At 40.8% G+C, this 22,474-nt stretch overlaps 1 protein-coding gene across 3 annotated transcripts; it reads left to right on the top strand.

The window, feature by feature from the left end:
* Window positions 1-3,231: 3,231 nt before the first annotated feature.
* Window positions 3,232-12,363, top strand: SLC35G1 (solute carrier family 35 member G1). 3 transcript variants are annotated; one of them, XM_060641985.3, is made up of 3 exons: window positions 3,232-3,475; window positions 8,206-8,386; window positions 10,385-12,363. In XM_060641985.3, exons 1-3 carry the CDS (start codon window positions 3,316-3,318, stop codon window positions 11,121-11,123), a joined length of 1,080 nt encoding a protein of 359 aa, XP_060497968.3. In that variant the 5' UTR covers window positions 3,232-3,315; the 3' UTR covers window positions 11,124-12,363. The 3 variants fall into 3 exon arrangements, with proteins under 3 accessions (XP_060497968.3, XP_060497969.3, XP_060497966.3); XM_060641986.3 differs by having other exon boundaries at window positions 3,232-3,487; window positions 8,278-8,386; XM_060641983.3 differs by having other exon boundaries at window positions 3,232-3,487.
* Window positions 12,364-22,474: the final 10,111 nt, after the last annotated feature.

The raw sequence follows: 22,474 nt of genomic DNA, 5'->3' as shown, positions 1-22,474 counted from the left end.
CCTTCTTCCTTCCTAACCCCGGAACTGTGGGAGTGCCACCCCACTGTGGTTACCTGGCATTATAGTGAAAGTCCCTGTTCTCACTAGAGGATTGAATTCCTTCAGAAGCAGAATTTCAATTGGAACACTGTATGATTTCGCCTACAGAAACAATGTTCCTTCATACTAAGTCCACAAATCTTGTCCATTCTAGCTGCCAGCTACCTCAAAAGCAATCCTTCCTCCTTGCCTCCTCTGTCTTGAAGGCAGAACCTCACTTAAACTAGTAATGGGCTTGGAGCTGGTCCCCTCATCCCCCAGTCAGGATTTCTGCCCCACCCTTCACACTGTAGGGGAACCCACCTCTCACCAGCTCTAAGTCATTGTCACCAGAGCCTAGAAATGCTCAAGGAAAAACTTAGCCATCCCATGCTTCTGTTGGGCAGAGCTGCAACTTGGAGCCATGTCTTCTGACTCTTAGTCTGGTCCATACTGTTCTTACCAGTTGATTTTATGTTTCCAGGGCTCTTGTTTGTTTAGCAAACAAGAAAAACGATGGTGAGATACCTTTCATACATCAATGCCAGCAGCAGAGGGGAAGGAGGGTAGAGGGAATAAAGTGCAAGACCCAAATCATCCTGGCACCCTTTAGTCACCCCAGTCTATACTGGTGTGGTATCCATTTTCTTCTCTTTCTCTTCTAGGTACTTCTTGCTCAAATCATCTGATTTTTTCTTCTTTAGACTTCCTAACCACTGTCTTCACTATTTGAAGAGGGAAACTAATAGGGTTGCTGGACATAATTCTACTGCAGAGGGGGGTGGGCAGAAGGAGATTTCCCCACACCAACAACAGTTCTTCAAACACCAGCTGGGTGTTCTATAATTCAACTCAATTCGGACACCATTTACCTGGAGATAGCCTCAGACCCCACAGCTTAAGGACTCAGTCCTACAAGGCTGTCCCTCACCCCTTCAGATGCCAATTGTAAGTCCAGGTTATCACCTGTGCGTCTGACCCACCAGCTATAGATTGGAGGTTCCCAAGACCCTCTCTTCGGGTTTGATGAATTTGCTAGAGCCACTCACAGAACTAAGAGAAGGGTTTTACTCACTAGATCACCAGTTTATTGTAAAAGGATCTAACTCAGGAATAGCCAGATGGAAGAGACCCACAAGGCAAGTAAGTTATGGGGAAAGAATGCAGGCCTTCTGTGAGCTCTCCAAGAGGGCCATTCTCCCCACATCTCCATGCTTTCACCAACAGTAAGCTCTCCAGACTCCATTCTTTGGAGGTTTTTATGGAGGATTCATTACATAGGCATGATTGATTAAATCATTGGCAGCTGGGGACTGAACTCAATCCCTGCCCTTCCCCCTCCCCATGGGTGGAGGGTGGGACTGAAAGTTCCAACCCTCTAATCACATGGTTAATTCACCTGGCAATGAGCCCCCATCCTTAGGTGCTTCCAGAAAGTCACCTCATTAACATAAATTCAGTTGTGGCAGGAGGTTTGTTATGAATAACAAGATGCCCATTTCACCTTTATGGCCCTGAAGCCATTTTAGGAACTAAGGACAAAAGACCAAATATTATAACAAAAGCTGCTCTCATGGCTCTTATCACTCAGGAAATTCCAAGGGTTTTGACAGCTGTGAGCCAAGTACTATGGATGAAGAGCAAATAAATATCTGAATGACCAAATATATACTCCTTGTAAATCACAGTATTACAGGGATTCTTCAAACATTCTGCACATCTAAATCTTACAGATAAATGCAGTTGTGAAACTGCACCTGATTTCTAGATGTTTGGAGAAGCGTTTTGGTTCTCACTTCATTCATAATCATGATCTACCACCCTCACCACCCTTCCCTACACTTTCTCTCCACTAAAATACCACCACCACCACCAGCAACAAAATCAGTTTCATATATTTTTATAAGCAGCCTTAAATTCTTTTTAAGACAAGGCAAAGTTATATGCTAACCAAGTCAGAATTCAGGTGGCCATTTGTCCCAGTTTGTCTACGACAATCCCAGTTTCAGCCTATTGGCCTGCATAATTTCTGAAAAAGCTCCTTCTTTTACTCTAAAAAAGGCATTCCCAGTTTTAGAAGATCAATTATATGCTCACCTTACTTAAAAATACACCTGGATTTTCTAGTAAAGTGCTTTCCAGGTGACTGCTGTTGCACACCTCATTGGACTTCATTTGCACAACTCTGCAAAATAGGAAGGGAAATCTTTTATTTCTGTTAATTAAATGAAGTAACCAAGGTTTCAAGCTGTAGGTGGTGACTGTTTGAGGTCACATACTCAGGGATAGAATCAGAGCCAGAACCCAGGATTCCTGACTTCAAGTCCAGTGTTTTTCAGTTGTCAATCACTTCGTGCAAATATCTGAGTAAAGACAAACTTTACTCTCTTGGTTGGTAATTTGCTTGCACTTGGGCCTAGAATAGTTTAGACAGGTTCATCCTTGCCCAGACACTGTCCTTTCACATTTAAAGCAAGCAGAGATGAAAGAAGAATTACTTAAACATAAAGAGCCTATTAGTGAATCCGAGGGACCCTGGGGCCAGATGACAAACATTGTTTACTTTACGGGGTGCAATTATGTCAGATTATTGTAATCTTATATCTAACCAAATTAGTATGTTTCAGTTAACAACAACAACAGAAAAAGAGGAAAAAAAAAAAAAAGATCAATAATGAATGTCTACTGTTACAAAGAACATAAGGGTTCTGTCCCAGTCTTATAAATATATTTTCCCTGTGGTTATGTGCTACTCCTTTTTTTTTTTTTTTTTTAACCTAAAATTCTACCTTCCTTGGATAACTGGCAAGGAGACAAAGACAGGCACAGTGTTTGGCAAGGTCTCCAGGGTATTCCAGAGGGGCTGAATGCAGCGCCACGACAATAAATAAATAAATATATACTCTCCTAACCTCCGATGACCCGCCCCCAAAGAAGGCCACAAGACCCTTGGGCGTCGCTCTCTCTGCAACGACAGAAAAGGGTCCACTGAGCCTGGGGAAGGATGACTCCAAGCTGCTGGCCAGTTTAGCTAGACTGCAGCAGAGGGGTGGACGCCTTTGGTCCAGCTGTGTGCACCGCCGCAGCCCAGAGAGGTGGCCGACCTCCCCCTGCGCAGGAGGCTCCAGGAACTGAAGGTAAGAGGGCAGCGGAGGACAAGCGCGGTCCCCAGCAAGGGGAGGAGGGCCCCGCGCGCATGCGCCCCGTCGCCGCCGCTGCCGGCCGGAAGAGCCGGGCAGCGGAGCCGCTACTCCCCGCGCTAGTCGCCGCGGCGCTGGGGAGACCGCTGGCCGCGCGATGCGGCCCGTGGACAGTGACGGGGCGGCGGAGGTGCCAGAGCCCGGGCTACCGCTGACGGACGACGCGCCGCAGGGCGCCAGTGAGGAGCCGGCGGCGGCAGCGGGGACGCCCGGCCCCTGCAGGTGCTGGGTGTGCGGCAACTCGCCGTGCGGATCGGGTGCGTCGCAGGGTGAGTGTGGGGTGCAGACCCGGCGCGGGTTTCGCCTCTGGGGTTGGGTGGAGGGGGTGCGGGTGCCAATGGGCTAGGGTCCCCGCAACTCTGGGCCGGGGGCGCAGCGAGGACCGCGCCCCCATCCCTACCTTGCCCAGAGCTCGGGGAAAACCCTCGAGCCCTCACCTGGGGGTCTGCAAAGCATAAGCCCTTTTCGTCCCCGCGGGCGCGAAGACTAGGAAAGTTTCTGATTGTGTTTGGAACCCTTTTGGGATTCTGAAACTGTTCCTGTAATTAAAGTGTTGCGGGCACTACCGCGGAGTCAGATTGCAGTTCCCTGAGCCCTGCTGGAGGTTGGGGGGTCAGTCAGAGAGGTCATCCCTTAGGCTGGTGATGTTGGGGGGGGGGGGGGTCAGTAAGAGAGGCCATCCCTCAGGCGAGTGAGGCTGGGGGGTCAGTAAGAGAGGCCATCCCGCAGACAGGTGAGGTTGGGGGTGGAGAGCTAACCGTGAACACTGATCACAGTGGGAAGCCGTGTTCCCTGAAGAGGAAGTTGAAAAGCATAGAGTCTAGAAAATGTTTGCCTCAGAGTCTTAGAATCTTGGGAAGGTAGAGTTGAGTGGGACCACAGGTTCTTAAGCTTTTGGGGTTAGGAGGACTTTTTTGTTGTTGTAAATTTTTACAATATCTTTATTCATAACGACTCACTGAACTAAACCAAATGTCCATTGTTAATATAATGAGTATTTTGTAATATATTCTTTTTTTTCCGTTTTTAAAAATTTGAACCACTGTATTGTATACCTAAAATATAGGAGGACTTTCTTGGCAACTAATCCTAAACAAGGCAGAGGCACAATCTTATGTACATTGTTAAGAGGTTCACAGACCTGTGTCCAAAGCCAGAGACCTTTTGTAAAAACACCTTGATCTTGTTCAACCTCTTCTTTCCACAAATGAGGGAAGTGAAGCCCTGGAAGGTGAGGGCTTGGCGGTGGGGGTTGCTTTGTTTTTCCCTAGATCTGGCCTGTGTGGGTGAGACATGGCACAAGTCCCTGCAGCACCAAAGTTAAGGATCCCAGCATGCCAGAGTCCCACGCTAGGCCTTTTCTAGTGACCACAGTGCTACTTTAAGCACATTCCTCCTTAACTCCACCACCCACCTAGGTCATTTTCCTGGAAACAGAGGAAATAGGTAGATCTCCCTTGAAGACAAAGTTACACAGCCTGCACCATCTCATCCTCTGGGTGGCCTCCTCTAAGTGTGACCCTGATTTCTATGCCTCTTATCCCCACCCCATTCCCCCTTCTCCCTATTAGGAACTTTCCCCTAATTTAGAGAGATGAAACCCAGATGATTCTTGCTCCATTTTTGTCTTAAATGCTAACAGTGGTCAGACTTCTTTTTTTTTTAATTAAAAAAAAATTTTTTTTAAATAATTTTAGAGAGAGCACGCAGGGAAGAGAGGGGAGAGAGGCAGAGGGAGAAGGAGAGAGGGGAAGAAGCCCAAGCAGGCCCCATGCTCAGTGCAGAGCCACACACGGGGCTTGATCCCACGACCCTGGGATCATGACCTGAGCCGAAATCAAGAGCTGGATGCTCAACCGACTGAGCCACCCAGGCGCCCCCAAAATGATCAGACTTCTGATTATTTATGCATGGGCTGGTGCCTCCAGAGAAGGGGCTACTCCAAGCTGTGTAGACCAGATGTGTAGCTTGTAAAGAGGTGAATTTCTCACCTTATCAGTTATTATGGTTGAATGTCATTTTGGTGGAATGCTGAGTCAGTCCTTGTAAACTCTTAAATGTTTCTGCTGTTTGTAAACCAAAGAGGAATACTGTACACTCAGGCAGCACATGGCAAAATGATAAACATTATAAGCGACTGCACCTAAGAATCTTGTGGCGTCTTTTAACTTCAAAGAAAATTGCTAACAGTGAGACTTAGTAATAGTTATTGTAAGGTGACCAGATAATATTCTGAAAACAGGACTGCCATAGAAACACTTTAAACCACTGTACTGTTTGTTGTCATTGAACTTTGTGACAGTATCACTTTAACCGCTTGATCCAACTGGTTATCTCAAGAAAGCTCATTTTCAAGTTCAGGGTGAAACTGTTACCCATTTTTCTACATTCTTGGATAACCTTCACAGACAGCATACAGCTATCCTAAGATATCTATTTATTTTCTTGAGGGACAGTGTGGATCTTAGCCTGAAGCAAGAAACTGTCTTAGATGTGTGCCTCACATGCCCCTGGAGGGAGTTCTCTAGTGTAGCAGTGGTTCTCTAGCTGGCAGGGCTTTTACGGTCACAGAGATCCTGTAGCAGTGGGTCTGGGGTGGGGCTCGGGAACTGAAGTTTAAAAAATTACTCAGTTGATTCTGATTCCCAGCCAGGGTTGTGAATCACCACTTTAAAGGATAGAGAAACGGAGCAACTTTTCAGTTTTCTTCTAACTCAAGAAATTACACCGTGGCCACTTAATTTGAATTATTTAGCTATGCTTGTAGTGGAATATGATCATAGAAGCACAGTACATAAGCAAATGCATCTTTGGATGATGCTACTCTCTTGTTCATCTCCCTTGGCAGAATGGAAATTATTATTCAGTAAGAGAGGTCTGCATGAATAGAACCAAGCCTCACCCTCATAAGAAATAATCAAGTTCAGCCAGGCCTTGTAACAACTGCCCTGTTGCAGTCAGCAATCATGGGTCATAGGGTGTTTATAGGCAAGAAAATATGTGAGTGTTTTATGAGACAAGATAATCAGAACCAGGGGTATAAAATTGAGTTTTAAAAGAGTTAAAATTAAATAAATAAATAAAAACAGTTAAAATATCATGTTAAGTTAAAATTTTTTGGAGAAAAATTTAAAAGTTTAGGTTGGGGAAGATCCTTGAAATACAGACCGGGGAGATGTTTTCTGTCCTTGATCTTCCTGTTCTGTTCTGTGTGAGGGTGTTGGTTCTATGCATGGGTTGGGTTTCTTTTAAGAAAAACTATTTTATTTGGACCTGAACCCTGAAATTTCAGAAGCTGAACACTGAGGCTGACCACAGCCAAGACATGTATTTTGTGGTGTTTAACTTGGAAGTCGTCTAAAGTTTCCTTCTCATGGGCTGAGTAAGTATGTGCAGTTTGTTTCTGTGGTATCTGAGGCACATAGGTGTTGAACAGAATGTGGAGGATTCTGGTACTTACAATACATAATCTGTGACACGATGACTGGTAGCTCCAAATGATTCTCTTCGACTGTGCACCTGGAACAGGAAGAGGTAAAGGCCTCTGATCACAATGGTATCTCTTACTACAAAGGTCAGGCTGCACAGTGCCCCTGGAAAGATTGTGCACCATCATACTTTGGTCCTGAGTCACAAAGTGTCTGTCACTTGTGGGCAAAGGTATCCAGCTAACATGAGGATATTGAAATGTATTACTGGGTGTTTGCATTTATCAGAGAAGGACATTTTTTAAAAACATTATTATGCAAAACTGTTCTCTAGCTAAATAACACATTATAAATTCCTAGATTGGAATGATAATCCTAGTTTTACTAGAAATTGCAAGTACCGATACACCCTTCCATTTTGCTATGTTCTTAACCGATGAGGGCCAGTAGCATTTCCTTCATATTCTCTTCTTGTTTTGTATTAGTTTCAATAAAGAAAAAAATACTAATACGTTCCTCAGTGTGTCACCTGTCTTTTAGGGAGTTCTCTGCTTACCCTGTCCCATTTTGCTCCCCTCTGAATGATGGGTTTGGGGTGAGTATGAGATTGAAAACAGATTTTAATCCTGTGTTCGGTAACTAAGACAGAAGTGGCTAAACAAAAGTTGAATGCTCATAGTCACTAATGGATTGAATACTTGATGCCCTAGAGAAAGCAGAAGTTTCTTGGTTCAGATCAAGCCAAGAAGTTGGTATTAAATGGCAGTTGTAATTTTTTAAAAATTTTATTTTAAAGCACTTTGAGGTCAGAGGGGTAGACCTACCCTCCGTCCTCAAAGAGTTTATGCTCTAAATGGAAGAGAAGTTGTAAAACCATGAAAAGTAAAAGATTTGATTAATGGTTCAAAATAACAAAACAGCTTTCCCAGATTAGGCTGTTACCAGTGGTGTTAGACTGTGCATCTTTCTATGGAGTTCTCTCATATACTTTCATTTAGCAAATATTTAATCGGGGTCTTGCATGTGGCAGGCAGAAACAAGACAGCTGAGGTCCCAGCCTGGAAGGGTTCACAGGCTACTGGGAGAAGTAAGATAATCAACAAGTAGCCATAGGACACAGCTGTAAACTGTTGTCTAGAAAAAAACCACTTTCTTCATAAAGCCAGGTTCACCAGTGAGATGATATAAAATATCACTTGGAAGCATTTTTCTCTAGCCATCTTGACAAGCGTTTCTTAAAGATTTCTCTCACTGTCTTGGCAAGCTTTTTTACTTCTTTTTGACTTACAAGTGAGTAATGATTCTTCAGTAAGCCAAAGGAAATCCATTTTATAGGGTAAAACTGCATTTAAAAATTATGGGTTTAAATTGTTGCCTACATCAGTGATTCCTCATTCTTGGTGGGGAAAATAGTTCAGGTCCAGAGAATGGATATGCTTAGGAGACAGTATTTGTAGCCTGTTAGCCATTAACACTGTTCCATTTTTCTCAATTCCTAAGTGAAAATATTAAAACATACACTTGGAAGCAAGGACTAACCAGAACTTAATCTTTTTCAGAAGCCAAGAAGAAAGCACGCTGTCCTGGACTTGGCTTGTTTTATACATTATTATCTGCCTTCCTTTTCTCAGTGGGCTCTTTATTTGTTAAAAAAGTGCAAGACGTCCATGCTGTAGAAATTAGTGCATTCCGATGTGTGTTCCAAATGCTAGTCGTTATCCCTTGCTTAATATACAGAAAGTAAGTATTTCTTACCTGCGAAGTGGAAGGTATTAACAAATGTATGTAAATCTTTTGACCTGCTTAAATTATTTATTCTACAGTGTCTGCTTTATCCCTCCCATAGATTTACCAGTTACTACATTGTTTGTCTCTGATTAATAAAAAGTCATAAGGATTCACCTACAAAAGATGCTCTCATAAGCACAAACCACATACTCAGGAAGGGGGGGGGGGTAGATTCAGTTATTCTCCACTCCTCATTTTGAGAACAAAGCTTTCCTTGTACAATTCCTCCATCTTGTACCACCCTCCCTTCTTTCCCTCTGCATAACTAGTATTTAGAAGAAAAAAGTAAATGAGAGGAAGTGGTGGTGTCTCCTAATATCACGTTTCTTTCAGTAGAATGGACTGCTCTGTTACCAGGGCAGACAGAAGGTTAAAGTAATAATATCAGGGTCTTGCCCCTAGGGTGATGTGGGAAAGGGAAAAGGTAGTCTTGAACAAGACCTTTTAAAATACTTTCATGTTTATAGTGTCCTCATCTATGAACTGGAGGGAATGATAATCTTTGTCCTCTACCCTGCACCTTGGTGGCAAGGGCCAAATAAAATTAATTATAGATCAGAGCACTTGTGTAGAATCTAACAGTATATGAAAACTGTCTTTTTTCCCCATCCTTACTGTTCCCTCCCTACCCAACGTGTCTTCCCCTTCCATATAGAACACCCTCCCCACCCTTTCCCAGATTAAAATTATGCCTTCTACACATCCCTGTGTACTTAGAACCATTGGAGGATAGGCCAGTTTGGTTCCTGGTGGCTGTCTGGCTCTTTCTCTCTTTGGGCAAAAATGCTTAAACCCTAAACTAAAAGTTTCAGTCACCTGCCCCCAAATTCTCCTTGTATCTATAACATAGTACAGATTCATTTAGAATAGTTTCACCCCGTATCCTGAAGATCTGGTGAAAAATGGTGAAAAGCTACTAAGATTAATATTGTCAGAAATTCCTGTATAAGTGTGGGCAAGTCACAATATTTTAGGAAATGATGGTAAGAGTTCAGAAATTTTCAAGGGTGGCAACTGGTGCTAACACAATTATCTTCCTCATTTTGCAACAGAACAATTGGCAGGGGAAGGCACTAGAAGAATTTTTGAAATCCTTAGCACCAATCTGTTTTGACCTATTTTATGTTTCATTATCATGGAAGACTCTTAGCTTCTCAAAGTATGAGTCAAAGGTGACCACAGTTTCATTTCTAAATGAAATGTGGGTCCTCATGTCAGGCTTATAGGCTACCCTAAAGATGTTCAGTGCTGGCACAGGTCAGCAAGCTGCGCCTAGCCTGAAATGTACCCAGCATTCTGCTTGGTAAGTATTAATTAAAAAAAAAAAAATTGAGTATCAGTTGTTATACTTATCCAAATGCTACTTGTTCTTTTTCAGTGTATCTTAACTCTTCTTGCAGAGAATAATGAAAAGTTGTCTGACATCCAGTGGCTAAATTACACTTTAGCATTGCCTCAGCTTTTATAGAAAAACTCGTTAAGATTGGCAATGCATACTAGCCATGACCAAGTTTTCTTATATAGGGCAGCTTAATCTTGAAATTGTGTTTATCATAAAAATCATACATTGTCATTGTAGAAAATTTGGGGAAAATAAGGAAAAATCACCTAGGAGACCACCTATTAAGGTTTAACCACGATGAACATTCCTTTTGTCTTTTTTGTAAGCATGTATAGACATGGGAAAAGTTATATTTGTTGAATTTTAATTATACTATTTATGGAGTTCTCTTTTATTAATTTTGCTTATACTGTGAACACTTACATGCTTTAGCTATACGTAGAAACCATTTTTTTGAAGGCGTATAACATTCAGTTGTGGGCCTTAAAATTCACTTACTATTTCCTTATTTTTTGCCAGTTAGGACTGTAAAAATAACATCTAATTAAGAACTGCAATTTAAAAAAACCACCTTGGTTTAATGTGCGCTCTTTCATTTGAATTTACAGAAGCGGGTTCATAGGCCCCAAAGGTCAACGCATTTTCCTCCTCCTCAGAGGAGTCCTGGGCTCCACCGCCATGATCCTTTTGTACTACGCTTTCCAGGCGACGTCCCTGGCCGACGCCACCGTCATCACGTTTAGTTCGCCAGTGTTCACGTCCATTTTTGCTTGGATATTTCTCAAGGAGAAGTACAGCCCCTGGGATGCCCTCTTCACCGCCTTCACGATCACCGGCGTGATCCTCATCGTGAGGCCCCCGTTTCTGTTCGGAGCCAGCGCTGCGGGCACGGACGAGAGCTACTCCGTTCACCTGAAGGGCACGTTCGCAGCAGTGGCGCACGCTGTCTTTGCCGCCGTGACCATGGTCATCATCAGAAAGATGGGGAAGTCCGTGGACTACTTTCTGAGCATTTGGTATTATGTCGTACTCGGCCTCCTAGAGAGCGTCATCGTCCTCTTCATCATAGGGGAGTGGAGTCTGCCATACTGCGGGTTGGACAGGCTGTTTCTCATCCTCATCGGCCTGTTTGGTTTGGGGGGTCAGGTGTTTCTCACGAAAGCCCTCCAAATAGAAAAAGCAGGCCCAGTGGCAATAATGAGGACGATGGATGTGGTCTTTGCTTTCATCTTCCAGATTATTTTCTTTAACGATATGCCCACGTGGTGGACGGTGGGCGGGGCCCTGTGCGTTGTAGCCAGTAGTACCGGCGCGGCCATTCGGAAATGGTGCCAGAGCTCCAAATGAGGCTGTGGCAGAAGTGCGTTCTTGGTTTCTCTGGGTACCATCCCTCAGTGCGGACACACCGTGCACGCACACGCCTGGAAAGCCTGCATTTCCTTCACTGATTATATTTAATAAATTTCATAATTAAAGTACCATTTTTGAATATGCTATGTCTTTAATTAGCTAAGAGTTAGCCAGTGTGGTCTAGCAATTACTTTTTTCTCAATTATGTTTTGGTTTTGGTTTTGGTTTGGTTTCTTACTTGCTGTTGTTGGGGTGGTGATGGTAGGAGATCAGGTCTTTAGTTGAAGAAAAACTGCAAAATGTTTTATGACTCTGGTATAAATGTAATTTTTTAAAGTGTATTTTTGGTACTGAGGGGATATAGGTGGGGAGGAAACTTTAGATGTTCTTTTAGCAGTGTAAAAGCTAAGAAACTTATTGATAATAATGCTGCTATGATTAGATTATGTCGGTAATTCGTTTGGAACCTAATTCCATTTAGGAGGCCAAAGCTGAGACTTGGAAAAGGTGCCTACTTAATGGTGTTAATAATACAAATGAATTAGCCTTATTTCCAAGGCTTTTATACATGGTTATTATTCTTTTAACACACATGAGTGCCTTTTCATTTTGATGCCAGAATTTTTATATGTAAAGTTTAAAAAGTTTTTAATCACCAGGTTTGGCAAAAGTTTTCTGTTTTGGTGGCATTCACAACTGTAGCTATCATTCTGTAATTTTAATTGTCCTCTGGTTTTGGTTTTTTTGTGTGTGTGTGAAACTGCACTACGTTTTTCTTAACTTTCTGAGATTTCAGGTCTTTAAGCCGCAAGAGAGAAATCTTGGCAAAACCAGTGTGCACATTTCCATCCTGAAGTATTTCCCCCTCACTAGAAATGTGATTTTCTATAAATTCTTTTTGAATTTATAGTGTGATGCCAAATACAATTTTCTCAGGATTTTATTAGGTTGAACCATATGAAATTGCCAAGATTTTACCTTTTTAACTTACAAAAACCAGAGTTCATTATGGTTCATCCTAATAGATACCTCCCTTACCCTCTCTACACCAAATATTTAGAGGACTTTGGCATATATTTTTTTAAAACAACTTTTTAAAATGCAGTAATCTTATTAAACTTATTTTTATAGTCTTTTCCCCTTATGGAATTATATGTAATAATGCTTCATGTTATATGTTAAATGTAAAGACCTGTGAATCCATGGTTGATTGACTTCTGTAGTGTCTTGTATAATATAGTGTCTTGAATAATAAAAAAAAAATCACTGTTAAATTTTAGTATATCAGTATGGTATTAAATATCAATGCTGCCCCATGATACTAACATCATGAATTCAAACATTTTATATCTGGAACTTCATCAGCCAATACTCTGCAGTTAAAGAGAGAATGTAATATTTAGGAAAGCTTGGAAGGTTAATTGGAAAGTAGAGAGTACATGGGAATGATTATCATAATGAATCCTTTATTGGTGAGGCTATAATGGTCTCCAACTCTTACTGTCCAACCTAGCATCTGTTACTATCTTAAGCCTGCATATCTGAAAGATTATAGGCTCTTTCTTTCCCCTTCATCACAATTCTTCCAAAGAAAGAAAGAACTTGGCTTCTGAGGTTTATGCCTTGGTGAGAAAGGATCTTTTCCAATAGTTTCAAGAGGGAATTTTTGGCTTGATGATCTTCCTAAATGCTTTCCACCTGACAAATCTTAAATGAAGTCTACTTTGGGGAGTCATACTATCATTATAACTTTAGCCTCATCCACAGTGTTGGAATTTTGAGTTGCAGGAGCATTATCTTGCAAATAGATAGTTACAGAATCAGCATTTTAGAGCTCAAAGGTTAGAAATCCTCTTGTAGGAGGAGCCATGCTGCACAGATAGGAATACTGGGGAGGAGGATCTGCCCGAGATGGGTTCCCATGGCCTTCTCCCTTATTTCCATGATAAAGTATAGAAAGTAAACCACTGCTTGAGTTACCTAAGGTAAATTAACTCAGGGAACCCTCTCTTGGTTCTTTACCTTGCACAATAAAACAACTTATGGGACTTTGAGAGTTAAATCCCTTTCAGCCTGTACACTAGAGATGTGTTTTATTTCAGAAGTGTGGTTTAAGTACTTGAATGTCACAATATATGGCCAAGGTTGGAGAAAATGTTTCTTCTCTCAACTTTTACAGGGTGTCATTCTTAAACACTTTTATAATGTCTGAGGTATATACAAGGATATGTATGTATTGTAACAATTATAGGTGTGTATATTTTGCAAAGACTGTAGTTTCTATATCCTGAAAATATTTTCATAAATTGTTTTTATTTTATAAGTACTAATAAAGTTAATATGAAAGAAGGCTATATTTTGGTTTTTATGGTTATAGCAAATGTGCTCGCTAATCTAACATTTCCTTTTTCATCCATGTGCTTCAAAATTTATTTTATAAAGGATATTGACCCTGGTCATTCAGCTGTGATATAATCACAAGTTTCAAACTGTTTGTCCCTCTGATACTGTCACATCAAATCTAGTATCTCTAAAATAAAGGTCCTAATCTTCTGTTCCAGGGAGGCCTTCATTGTTCTAGACCCAGAGCTTGGAGCAGCTTCAAATTCCATACTTTTTGTTCCCATAGCTAATCTGTTACCAAGTCCTGGAGTGTCTGTCTTATTGTCTTGTGGATCCACTCTTTTGTCACCATTTCCACTGCTACCATTTTAGTCCAACATCAATAATCTCAAGCTGAATTACAACAGTATCCTAATGAGTTACCCACTTCTTGACTCTCTTCCACCCAGATCCTTGTCTCACTGCCAGACTGTGACCTTCCTAAAGCTCTGCTTTCATTGTTACTTTGGTTCTCATAAAACCACAATGATGCTGTATTGCATACCACATCTCTTTCAAATTACTTGGCCCTATTCCCACTTTTCTAACCTGATTCTGCGTGTCCCAACGTGAGTTGATACTCTGATCCATATCCCCATCAACTCCCACATTTGCCAAGGGATTCCTTCCTGTGTCTCCCCTGCTTCCTTTGCCTTCTCTTCTTTGTCCTCTAAACCCTCTTAGCCTCCAACAGTTCAGCTTGAGCTTTTGTTTCTTCCACTGCCTCCAGCTTCTCCCGCCCACACTAGCCCACTTTGAAAGAGTGGATAAAGCACTGGAATAGGAGTGTGGCCATATCATTTTCTAGCTGAGCCAGGCATGTAACGTACTCAGCCTGTTTGCCTCATTTGCTAAATAGAATATCATTACTTGTCCAGCCCATGTTACAAAGCAGTGCAGTTGGAGGACTTGGAAACCATAAAGGGGAATAAAAACACTATCAAACTGTTCTTGATACCATACAGTTGAATATTGTCTCCCCTTCTCTTCAAAATGATGCCCAGCTCAGGGTCCTTACTTCTGAGCAGTTTCACTAGGAACTGTAGGAACAGTCTAATGGATTTCAAACCTCATTTGACTCCCTCCTGCCAGCATATAATCCTACTGTTGGACAGTTCTCAATTGCCTGGCTGACCTGCCCACGTAGGTGGCCAAGGGTCACCAGTCTTTATCTTATGCATAGTGTTGCTACCTTTCCAGTTCTGGCTTTAGTTCTGATCCTCTGCGAGGATTACACTTGGCTCTGGCTGGGGAATGAGCCTGATTTTCTATGTGTTTCCCATGCACTACTCTATATTTAGCATGGCTCTTTTAGCCCCTTATCTATTCACTCAGTTAGCACAATTAGTCTCTTGACAGTAATCTAGTGGTAAGAGAGCCAGATGTCTTTATGTAACATGTTGACTTCTAATGTAGGTGTATGGAGCCACGTTCAGTACTGGGCATTAGAATTTGATTCTTAGGGTGTAGGTTGGGCACATGAAGCCTGGACACTACCCCAAGCACGCCATCATATAGTCCCTTTGGTGTCTTATATGAAGTCTAATACAGCTATTATATTCACTTAGAATTCTGTAAGATGCCCTCATAGGAACTTTGTGATCCACAAAGACCCATCCAAGTTTTAGCCTATTGGAATGCTAGGTTTGGAGCTGGACTTGGAAAACCAATTCATAGAGAGCCCGTGAAACTTGGTGTTGCCTATATCATTTCCTAGAAATTGAGGTGGAGCTTTATAGAAAGGGGTAAGGAGAAGACATGTCTATTGTCAAGGCAGGGCAGGAAATGTTGCATCATAGAAGTCCAGTCCATAGAAAATGTTCCACTGGGTTGCACAAGGTACCATGCCAGCTATCATCTATCAAGCCAGATTTGCAACAATATAAAACAATGCTATTCTTATCACTAGTTTTCTAAATATTTATTTTTCATAAGAATATTACTTATGTTAACATAATGGAATCATTTAAATAAATATTTCAATTTTTTTCAGTTTTGCTTTCAAATATGGTAAATATCTCTCATATATAACTCACATAACAGAAGCTCTTTGGAGTTCTCAATAATGTTTAGGAAAGTAAAGCAGTACAAGACCAAAAAGTTCCCAAGCTGCAGAATTAACATATAGAGTTATCAAACTTGAAACTTTAAAAAACAATGAGTAAGTCAACCACCAAATCTACCAACTTATTCATGAGGTTTTGATAGTTTGAAATGCAGCTAAATAACAGTTTGTAAATTAGAAGCATCTTTAATGTGATGTCCCATTTTAGAATTGTGAGTTAAACAACTTTAATCTATATAAGAGATCCAAATTATCTACCCGAGAGAGAGCAAAGAAAGGAACAATAAGCAATCCAATTGGCCTATGCTCATAGGATCATATCAAGTTGTCTCTGATACTTCCTATGTATGTGTTTTAGTTCCTTCATATGTGCATTTTTAAAAAGTCAGAAGACTTTGATACTTTGCAGGTAAGTAGGTACATTGGTACAACCTCTATGAAGGACAATTTGGCAGCATCTATCAATTTACAAATGAATATACTTTTTCACCCAGAAATTCTATTTCAGGAATTTATCTTATGGATGTATTTGCTTATTGCAAAACAACATGTAAAAGTTTATTCATTGCAACATTACTTGTAATAGCAAGATAAGAAAGAGAGAAAGAAAGAAAGAAAAAGAAAGAGAAAGAAAGAAACAAAGAAAGAAAGAAAAAAGAAACAAAGAAAGAAAGTCTGATGTTAAATAAATGGTATTGATAATGGGTTAAATAAATGCTGGTACTGAAAGGGAGGAAGAAATTTCCTCTGTCCAAGTTTCTTCTAGCTGGACTAATAATTAAGCTTACATAAGACAGATTAACAGAAGGAAAAAACCCACAAAGTTTTATTACATGTGCACAGAGGCCCAATAATGAAACAGACCTAAAGAAATAACCAAGGCAGGAATTTTTTATACTTTTTAGAAATAGAGACAATAAATCTATGAGGAATTGACAGGACAAAGAAAACTTTGGGAGCTTCGGTTAATAAGGAATTCTAAACAGTATTTGGGCTGGGTTAGTAAATTAGTAAAAAGTAACAAGTCTTTTTGGCTCTAAATTTCCTATCTCTGGTGATAAAGATACCTCTACTTCTTGGTACTAGGAGGGTACATTTCATATGGGATATTTACTTCCTGCTTTCAGGGGGACAGAAGAGGGTTTGAATGTCCTTCTTGCACAGGCCATCTCTTAAGTAACTATTACTGAAAATACTCAATATGCCAAAGTGGTATATTTGGGGTGGCCTGCCTTGGGCCTTATAATACATACATAAAATAAAATATAATACAATAAAACTAAACTAAGGAAGAGCAAGGGAGCTTTCCACACATGAATGTGGAATAATCTTCAAGATTATTGAATTTTTTTAATGTTTGTTTGTTTTTGAGAGAGACAGAGTATGAGCAGGGGAGGAGCAGAGAGAGAGGGAGACACAGAATCGGAAGCAGGCTCCAGGCTCCAAGCTGTCATCACAGAGTCCAATGCGGGGCTCGAACTTACAGAGTGTGAGATCATGACCTGAGCCAAAGTCGGCTGCTTAACCGACTGAGCCACCCAGGTGCCCCATAATCTTTAAGATTATTAAGTGAAAAAGCAAGATTCAGATAGCAGTACAGCATAGTAGGTATTAATTTATATAAAAAGAAGGTAAACAGAATATTCCAAGAGGATACACAAGGAAATGATGACATTGGTTGCCTGGAGGGAGAAGAATTTGATAGCTGAAAGACAGGGTAGGAAGGAGATTTTTCACTAAATTCCCTTTTATACCTTTTAAATTTTGAACGTTGTAACCTTGTCAAAAAAATAAATAAATAAATAAATAAATAAATAAATAAATAATAAACTGATGGAACAAAACCAAGAAGAAGACTTGACAGAGAGGAAGGGAGAAAAGAAAGAGAGGGGTAAAAGAGAGATATACATATATACATACATAGAGAAATGTTTACTGCCATCACCCTGGCTCACCATCACTGACCTCATCCAGCCCACAAATCGGACTTAAATGCCCACATGCTCCATGACTGAAGAAAATGCAAAAGGAAAACCTGAATTTCAGCTTTTTAATAGAAATATATTCTCCAAGATCCCAGAAGCATTGCCCAGCCCTGAGCCAAACATTTGCATTTCCACAGCACCAAAACCATTTTTACTTGGAAAGGAAAATAACATTGACTGAATATGTCCCATCCAGGCCAGGAGCTTCTTGATCATTGTCTCATTCAGTCCTTGCCAAACATGGGAGATGAATTGAATAGGAAACTGAAGTTTGCAGAGGTTGAATAGGGTCACCTACCTAATAAATTCTAGTACCCTCACTAGTAAATGATGAAGCTTGCTCCTACCCTACATCTGCCTGACCACTAAGACTCGACTTTTCAATACCCCATGTCACCTCCTTAGCTGGGGTAGAATGCACGATAGGGAGTCACTTGGTATTTGTCACTGTAGTGAAAAGATTGTTTCTTGACTTTAGGATTTGAAGGTATGTATGCCCTCTTCCTCTCTCCTTCTTGCTGGTGTAGCAAGAGCTGGATGTGAAAGAATAGAAGATGACAATACTGCTTATACTTTAGCTTTATTTCTTTCATCTTGTTAATCAGTATTTGTTGAGCAGTGGCCATATACAATCACAATCAATGCAGGGAAACATCAAATATCAAATATTGTCAAATATCATTCTCAAAATGGTCAAAACTAGATGTGAACATGACATACACACACTGCATAATCAGTACACATGGGCTACAACAAGAACCTTGAAATGAGACAGCCTCCTGAGGTCACAAACCGAGGAAGAACAAAGCTATGCAAGGTCACCTAAATATACAGAATTGAATTCTGGGCCAGCCACATTTAGCCATAACTTCCCTAGATGTGCTAAGAACATTTCTAAGGGTGCAATGTACCAATCATAAGAAGGGTTGGCCAGCCTTGGGAGCAGGAAAGGAGTGTGGTTGTGTCAGGCACGTTCCCATTGTAGAGACGTGGTGCACCAAGATAGTGAGTTCCCAGTTTTTCTCTCTAAAGTACTCCTAGCATTCATAAGTAGAGTCTAGAGGCATAATCACAGAGGCATTGCCACAATCTGGAGCTATAATCACAACACAATAACCACTGATCTTTATTGTGTCCTTCATGTATCAGCCACTGTCCTAATTGCTTTTTGTGCAGTTAACTGCCAAGTGACTTTTCTACTTGCTAATAAGTGTCAGAACTTGGATCTTAAAACCTTGGTCTGTCAAACTCCAAGCTTACACTCTGGACTCCACAATTCTGCTCACCCTAGGTCTAAAGCCATGTTTTAAAAAAAAATCCTGGGTTTTATGTGCTCTCTGGCACACTGCAGTGTAACCCAAGAGATTCTTCAGGTCCATTTTAAGAAACATGACCAATGATTAAGCAGTCAAGTCCTCATACTACTGAAAACTATAAATCACACTCCTTACTCTGTGTATTTCCATGTTATCAGTGTCTGTGCAATTATAGTTTGGCTTCTCATATACTCTAAATGAAGAAGATAATGGAATATGCAAAAGATTAAGCTCTTGGTTCCCTAAACTATTATATTCTCACTGTATAATAGTAACATTGGCATTGTTCCACATATCAGTCTCCATGTACTTGGTTGTTGTGACTCTTCCAGAGAGATGTATTGCATTCCCAGTGTTCTTCATCCCCTTTCTTCTAAGATAATAATCCTGCATTACTCAGAGTAATTATGCTAGCTAACATAACAAACAATCCCCAAATCTCAGAGATGTACCAATAAAGTTTTATTTCTTAATTATATCACAGTCTGATTAAGTTGTAAGTTATAAGCTCTCTATAGTCTCTCCTTTAAGTGGTGACTCAGGCTTCCAGGCTCCTTCCATCCTAAAGTCCTAGCCTCTTAAACATGTATCCTCCAAGCTTGTTGCAGATTTTATGACCATATAGACTTGCATATGCAGAATATCACTTCCACTTACATTTTATTGACCTTAATCTAGCTTAAAAGGAAGGCAGGCAATGAGGTTTTCATTTGGTTCCAGGAAGAGGAAAAGAAAACAGCATTTGGTGAACACATAACATTGTCTCTGCCAAAACACCATCCCTTCAGAGAGCCACCTAAACCTAATCCCATATACTTCTAGTGGATCTGGCAATACAGAATCCCACCGCCAATGGCCTAAGGAGTGGGTGGGCCCATGACCTGAATGCAACAAAGTCAAGTTTCTCTCTCCTCATCGTTTGAACACTGAGCAGACTCACAAGAGCAGAAGCCACATAGCTTGTGTTGTCTGCCCGCAGTGCCCAGTGAGGTGGGCCTTGGGTGCTGGCTGCTAAGAGTTGTCCAGCTCTTTTGCCAAATCTGTGAGCTCACTACTACCATTCCAATTAATCCCCTATTCATAACTAAAGTAGAATCAGTTTCTATTACTTGTACCCAAAATACCAAGTACACAGTATTTCCTACATATATGCTGACCAACCAGATTCTCATTCCTTCATGACTCAGCCCTGAACTGTAATAATTTCACTGAGGTGGTGCCTCCCCTTGGGGATCTGATGGGGTGTCTGACCAATCTTTTCCAGGTGATGCCACTCTATCTCATTACATGCTGTCTTTGATCTTCTATGAACATGAAAAAAACAATTAACAATACAAAGCAGATGCTTAAGGCCAAATAAGCAATAAAGACAACATAACATCCTCAACAGGGATATCAAGTGGGCAAGGGAACCATATCCAGGAGTGATTTCTAAAGAAAGATCCTAGACAATAGTTTATCAGTCTTTTCTATTTCACAGACAAAAATCAAGATTCTACAACAGTGCAATCCAGTAGAAATGTAATGCAAGCTACATATGTGTTAAGGACTGTCCTTCCAAAATTTATGTTGAAGCCCTAACCCCCAATGTGATGGTATTAAGAAGGAGGCCTTTGGGAGGCAATTGGGTTTAGATGAGGTCATGAAGATAGGGTCCCTATAATGGGATTAGTGTCCTTATAAGAATAGGAAGAGACCAGAGCCTCTCTCTGTCTCCACTATGGATGGTGCTCTGGCAGCACCTTGATCATGGATTTCTTAGCTTCCAGAACTGTGAGAAATAAGCATCAGTTGTTTAAGCCACCCAGTCAATGGTATTTTGTCATAGAAACCTTTGTTTAGACAATATAAAATTCTGAAATTTCTGATGGACTTATTAAACAATAAAAAGAAATAGGTGAAATTAATTTTTGACAATATATTTGATTTAACCCAATATATCCAAAATACTATCATTTCAACATGTAAGCAATATAAAAGTATTAGTGAGATATTATACATTCTTTTTGTCAAACAAAGCCTTTGAGTATTTTGTATATATTTGTATATTTTGAATATTTTGTATATTTTGTATATTTTATAGTGTCAGCACATCTCAGCTGAGACCAGCACATTTCAGATGCTCAATGGACATATGCTGCTAGTAGTTACCATGTTTGACAGCCCAGTTCTGGAAAGTGCTGGGAGTAAAGGAGGGTTATAATAACAGCCACCCCTTCTGTAGCCCTGCCATGTGCCGGCACATGTCAAAGCTATTACATATTCCTCTCAGTTCTTCCTTGGAATAACTTTATGAGATTGATGTTCTTTTCCCTAGTTTACAGATAAGATAAGACTCAGAATGTTTAAAAGACTTGTCTAAAGTCACACAGCCAGCAAAGGACAGAGGATGGAGCAGGCACACACAGGTCTATTTGACCCAAAGCACTTTCTTTTAAAAAAAAGTTTTTTTTATTATTTGAGAGAAAGTGTGTGAGTGGGGGAGGGGGTGGAAAGAGAGACAGAGAGAGAGAGAGAGAGAGAGAGAGAGAGAGAGAGAGAATCTTAAATAGGCTCCATGTTCAGTGCAGAGCCCAAGACCCTGGGATCATGACCTGAGCTGAAATCAAGAGTCAGGATATTAACCCACTGAGCCGCCCAGGTGCCCCTGACCCACTTTCTAATTGATCTCATGCTTTCTCTTTACAGATACAAGGAGCTGACTTGGTTTGGACTTTACCCCAAAGGTTGTGAAGCAGGGCAGGGCCTAAACAAAAGCTCAGAGGAACACTAATATCACCAGTAAGATGTGCAACAAACCAGCCATTCTCTGGGAAGGCAAATGAAAGAAGAAGAAACAAGGTGCTCATCAGTTTCCCCACCCCCAAAAAATTATATGAGAAGCAAAGGGGAGGAAGTAAACAAGGTGAAAACAAAAGGAATGCTACACTAATCAGAAAGAGATAGTTGAGTTTGAACATTAACAAAGGGCAGAGTTGATGATATAAAACAGTCATAACCTTGGCAGATAAACATGCATTTTCAATAAAGTGAGTGGAAGTAGGTACCACAGGTCTCAACTGTAAGGTTACCCGTGGGAAGAGGAGCCTGGAGTCGGTGGTCACCTAGGTCAACTTGGAAGCAAGTCAGAGGAAGAGCCAAAGTCACAACAGAGGAGACAGGAATGTGCAACCATCCAAGGTGTGCTTCGAGAATCTCCCGTTGTGGCAGGATCCATGCGGGCAACCAGGGCAGTCACACCTGCTTATACGTGCTCAGCTCAGACTAGCCCCAAAATCTAGAGTCCATATAAACAGGCTTCAATGAAATGAGAACATCATGCTAGATTTAGCACATGCTTACATTATACCTTTTCTACATTTAGAATTTAAATGCCTTTTATGTAGGAAATGATGGTAATAGTGGATGGCCATTGTTTGGATGGCCATTGTTTGTGGTCCTTTTTTTTTTTTTTTTTAATGTCTACACTTGGCAAGTATAGAAGTTGACAACCTTATATTGGTCCTCCAGTTTTATTATTATTATTTTAATTTAGTGGTATATAAAATTTTAAAAATCACCAGTTAAGATTCCTTCATCTCTCGTTGTCTCATACATACT

Source organism: Panthera onca, chromosome D2, assembly GCF_046562875.1.
Source record: "Panthera onca isolate mPanOnc1 chromosome D2, mPanOnc1 haplotype 2, whole genome shotgun sequence".
NCBI classification, from domain to species: domain Eukaryota; kingdom Metazoa; phylum Chordata; class Mammalia; order Carnivora; family Felidae; genus Panthera; species Panthera onca.
The sequence above is the reverse complement of the archived record's forward strand: the minus strand, read 5'-3'. Positions and strand labels throughout refer to the sequence as shown.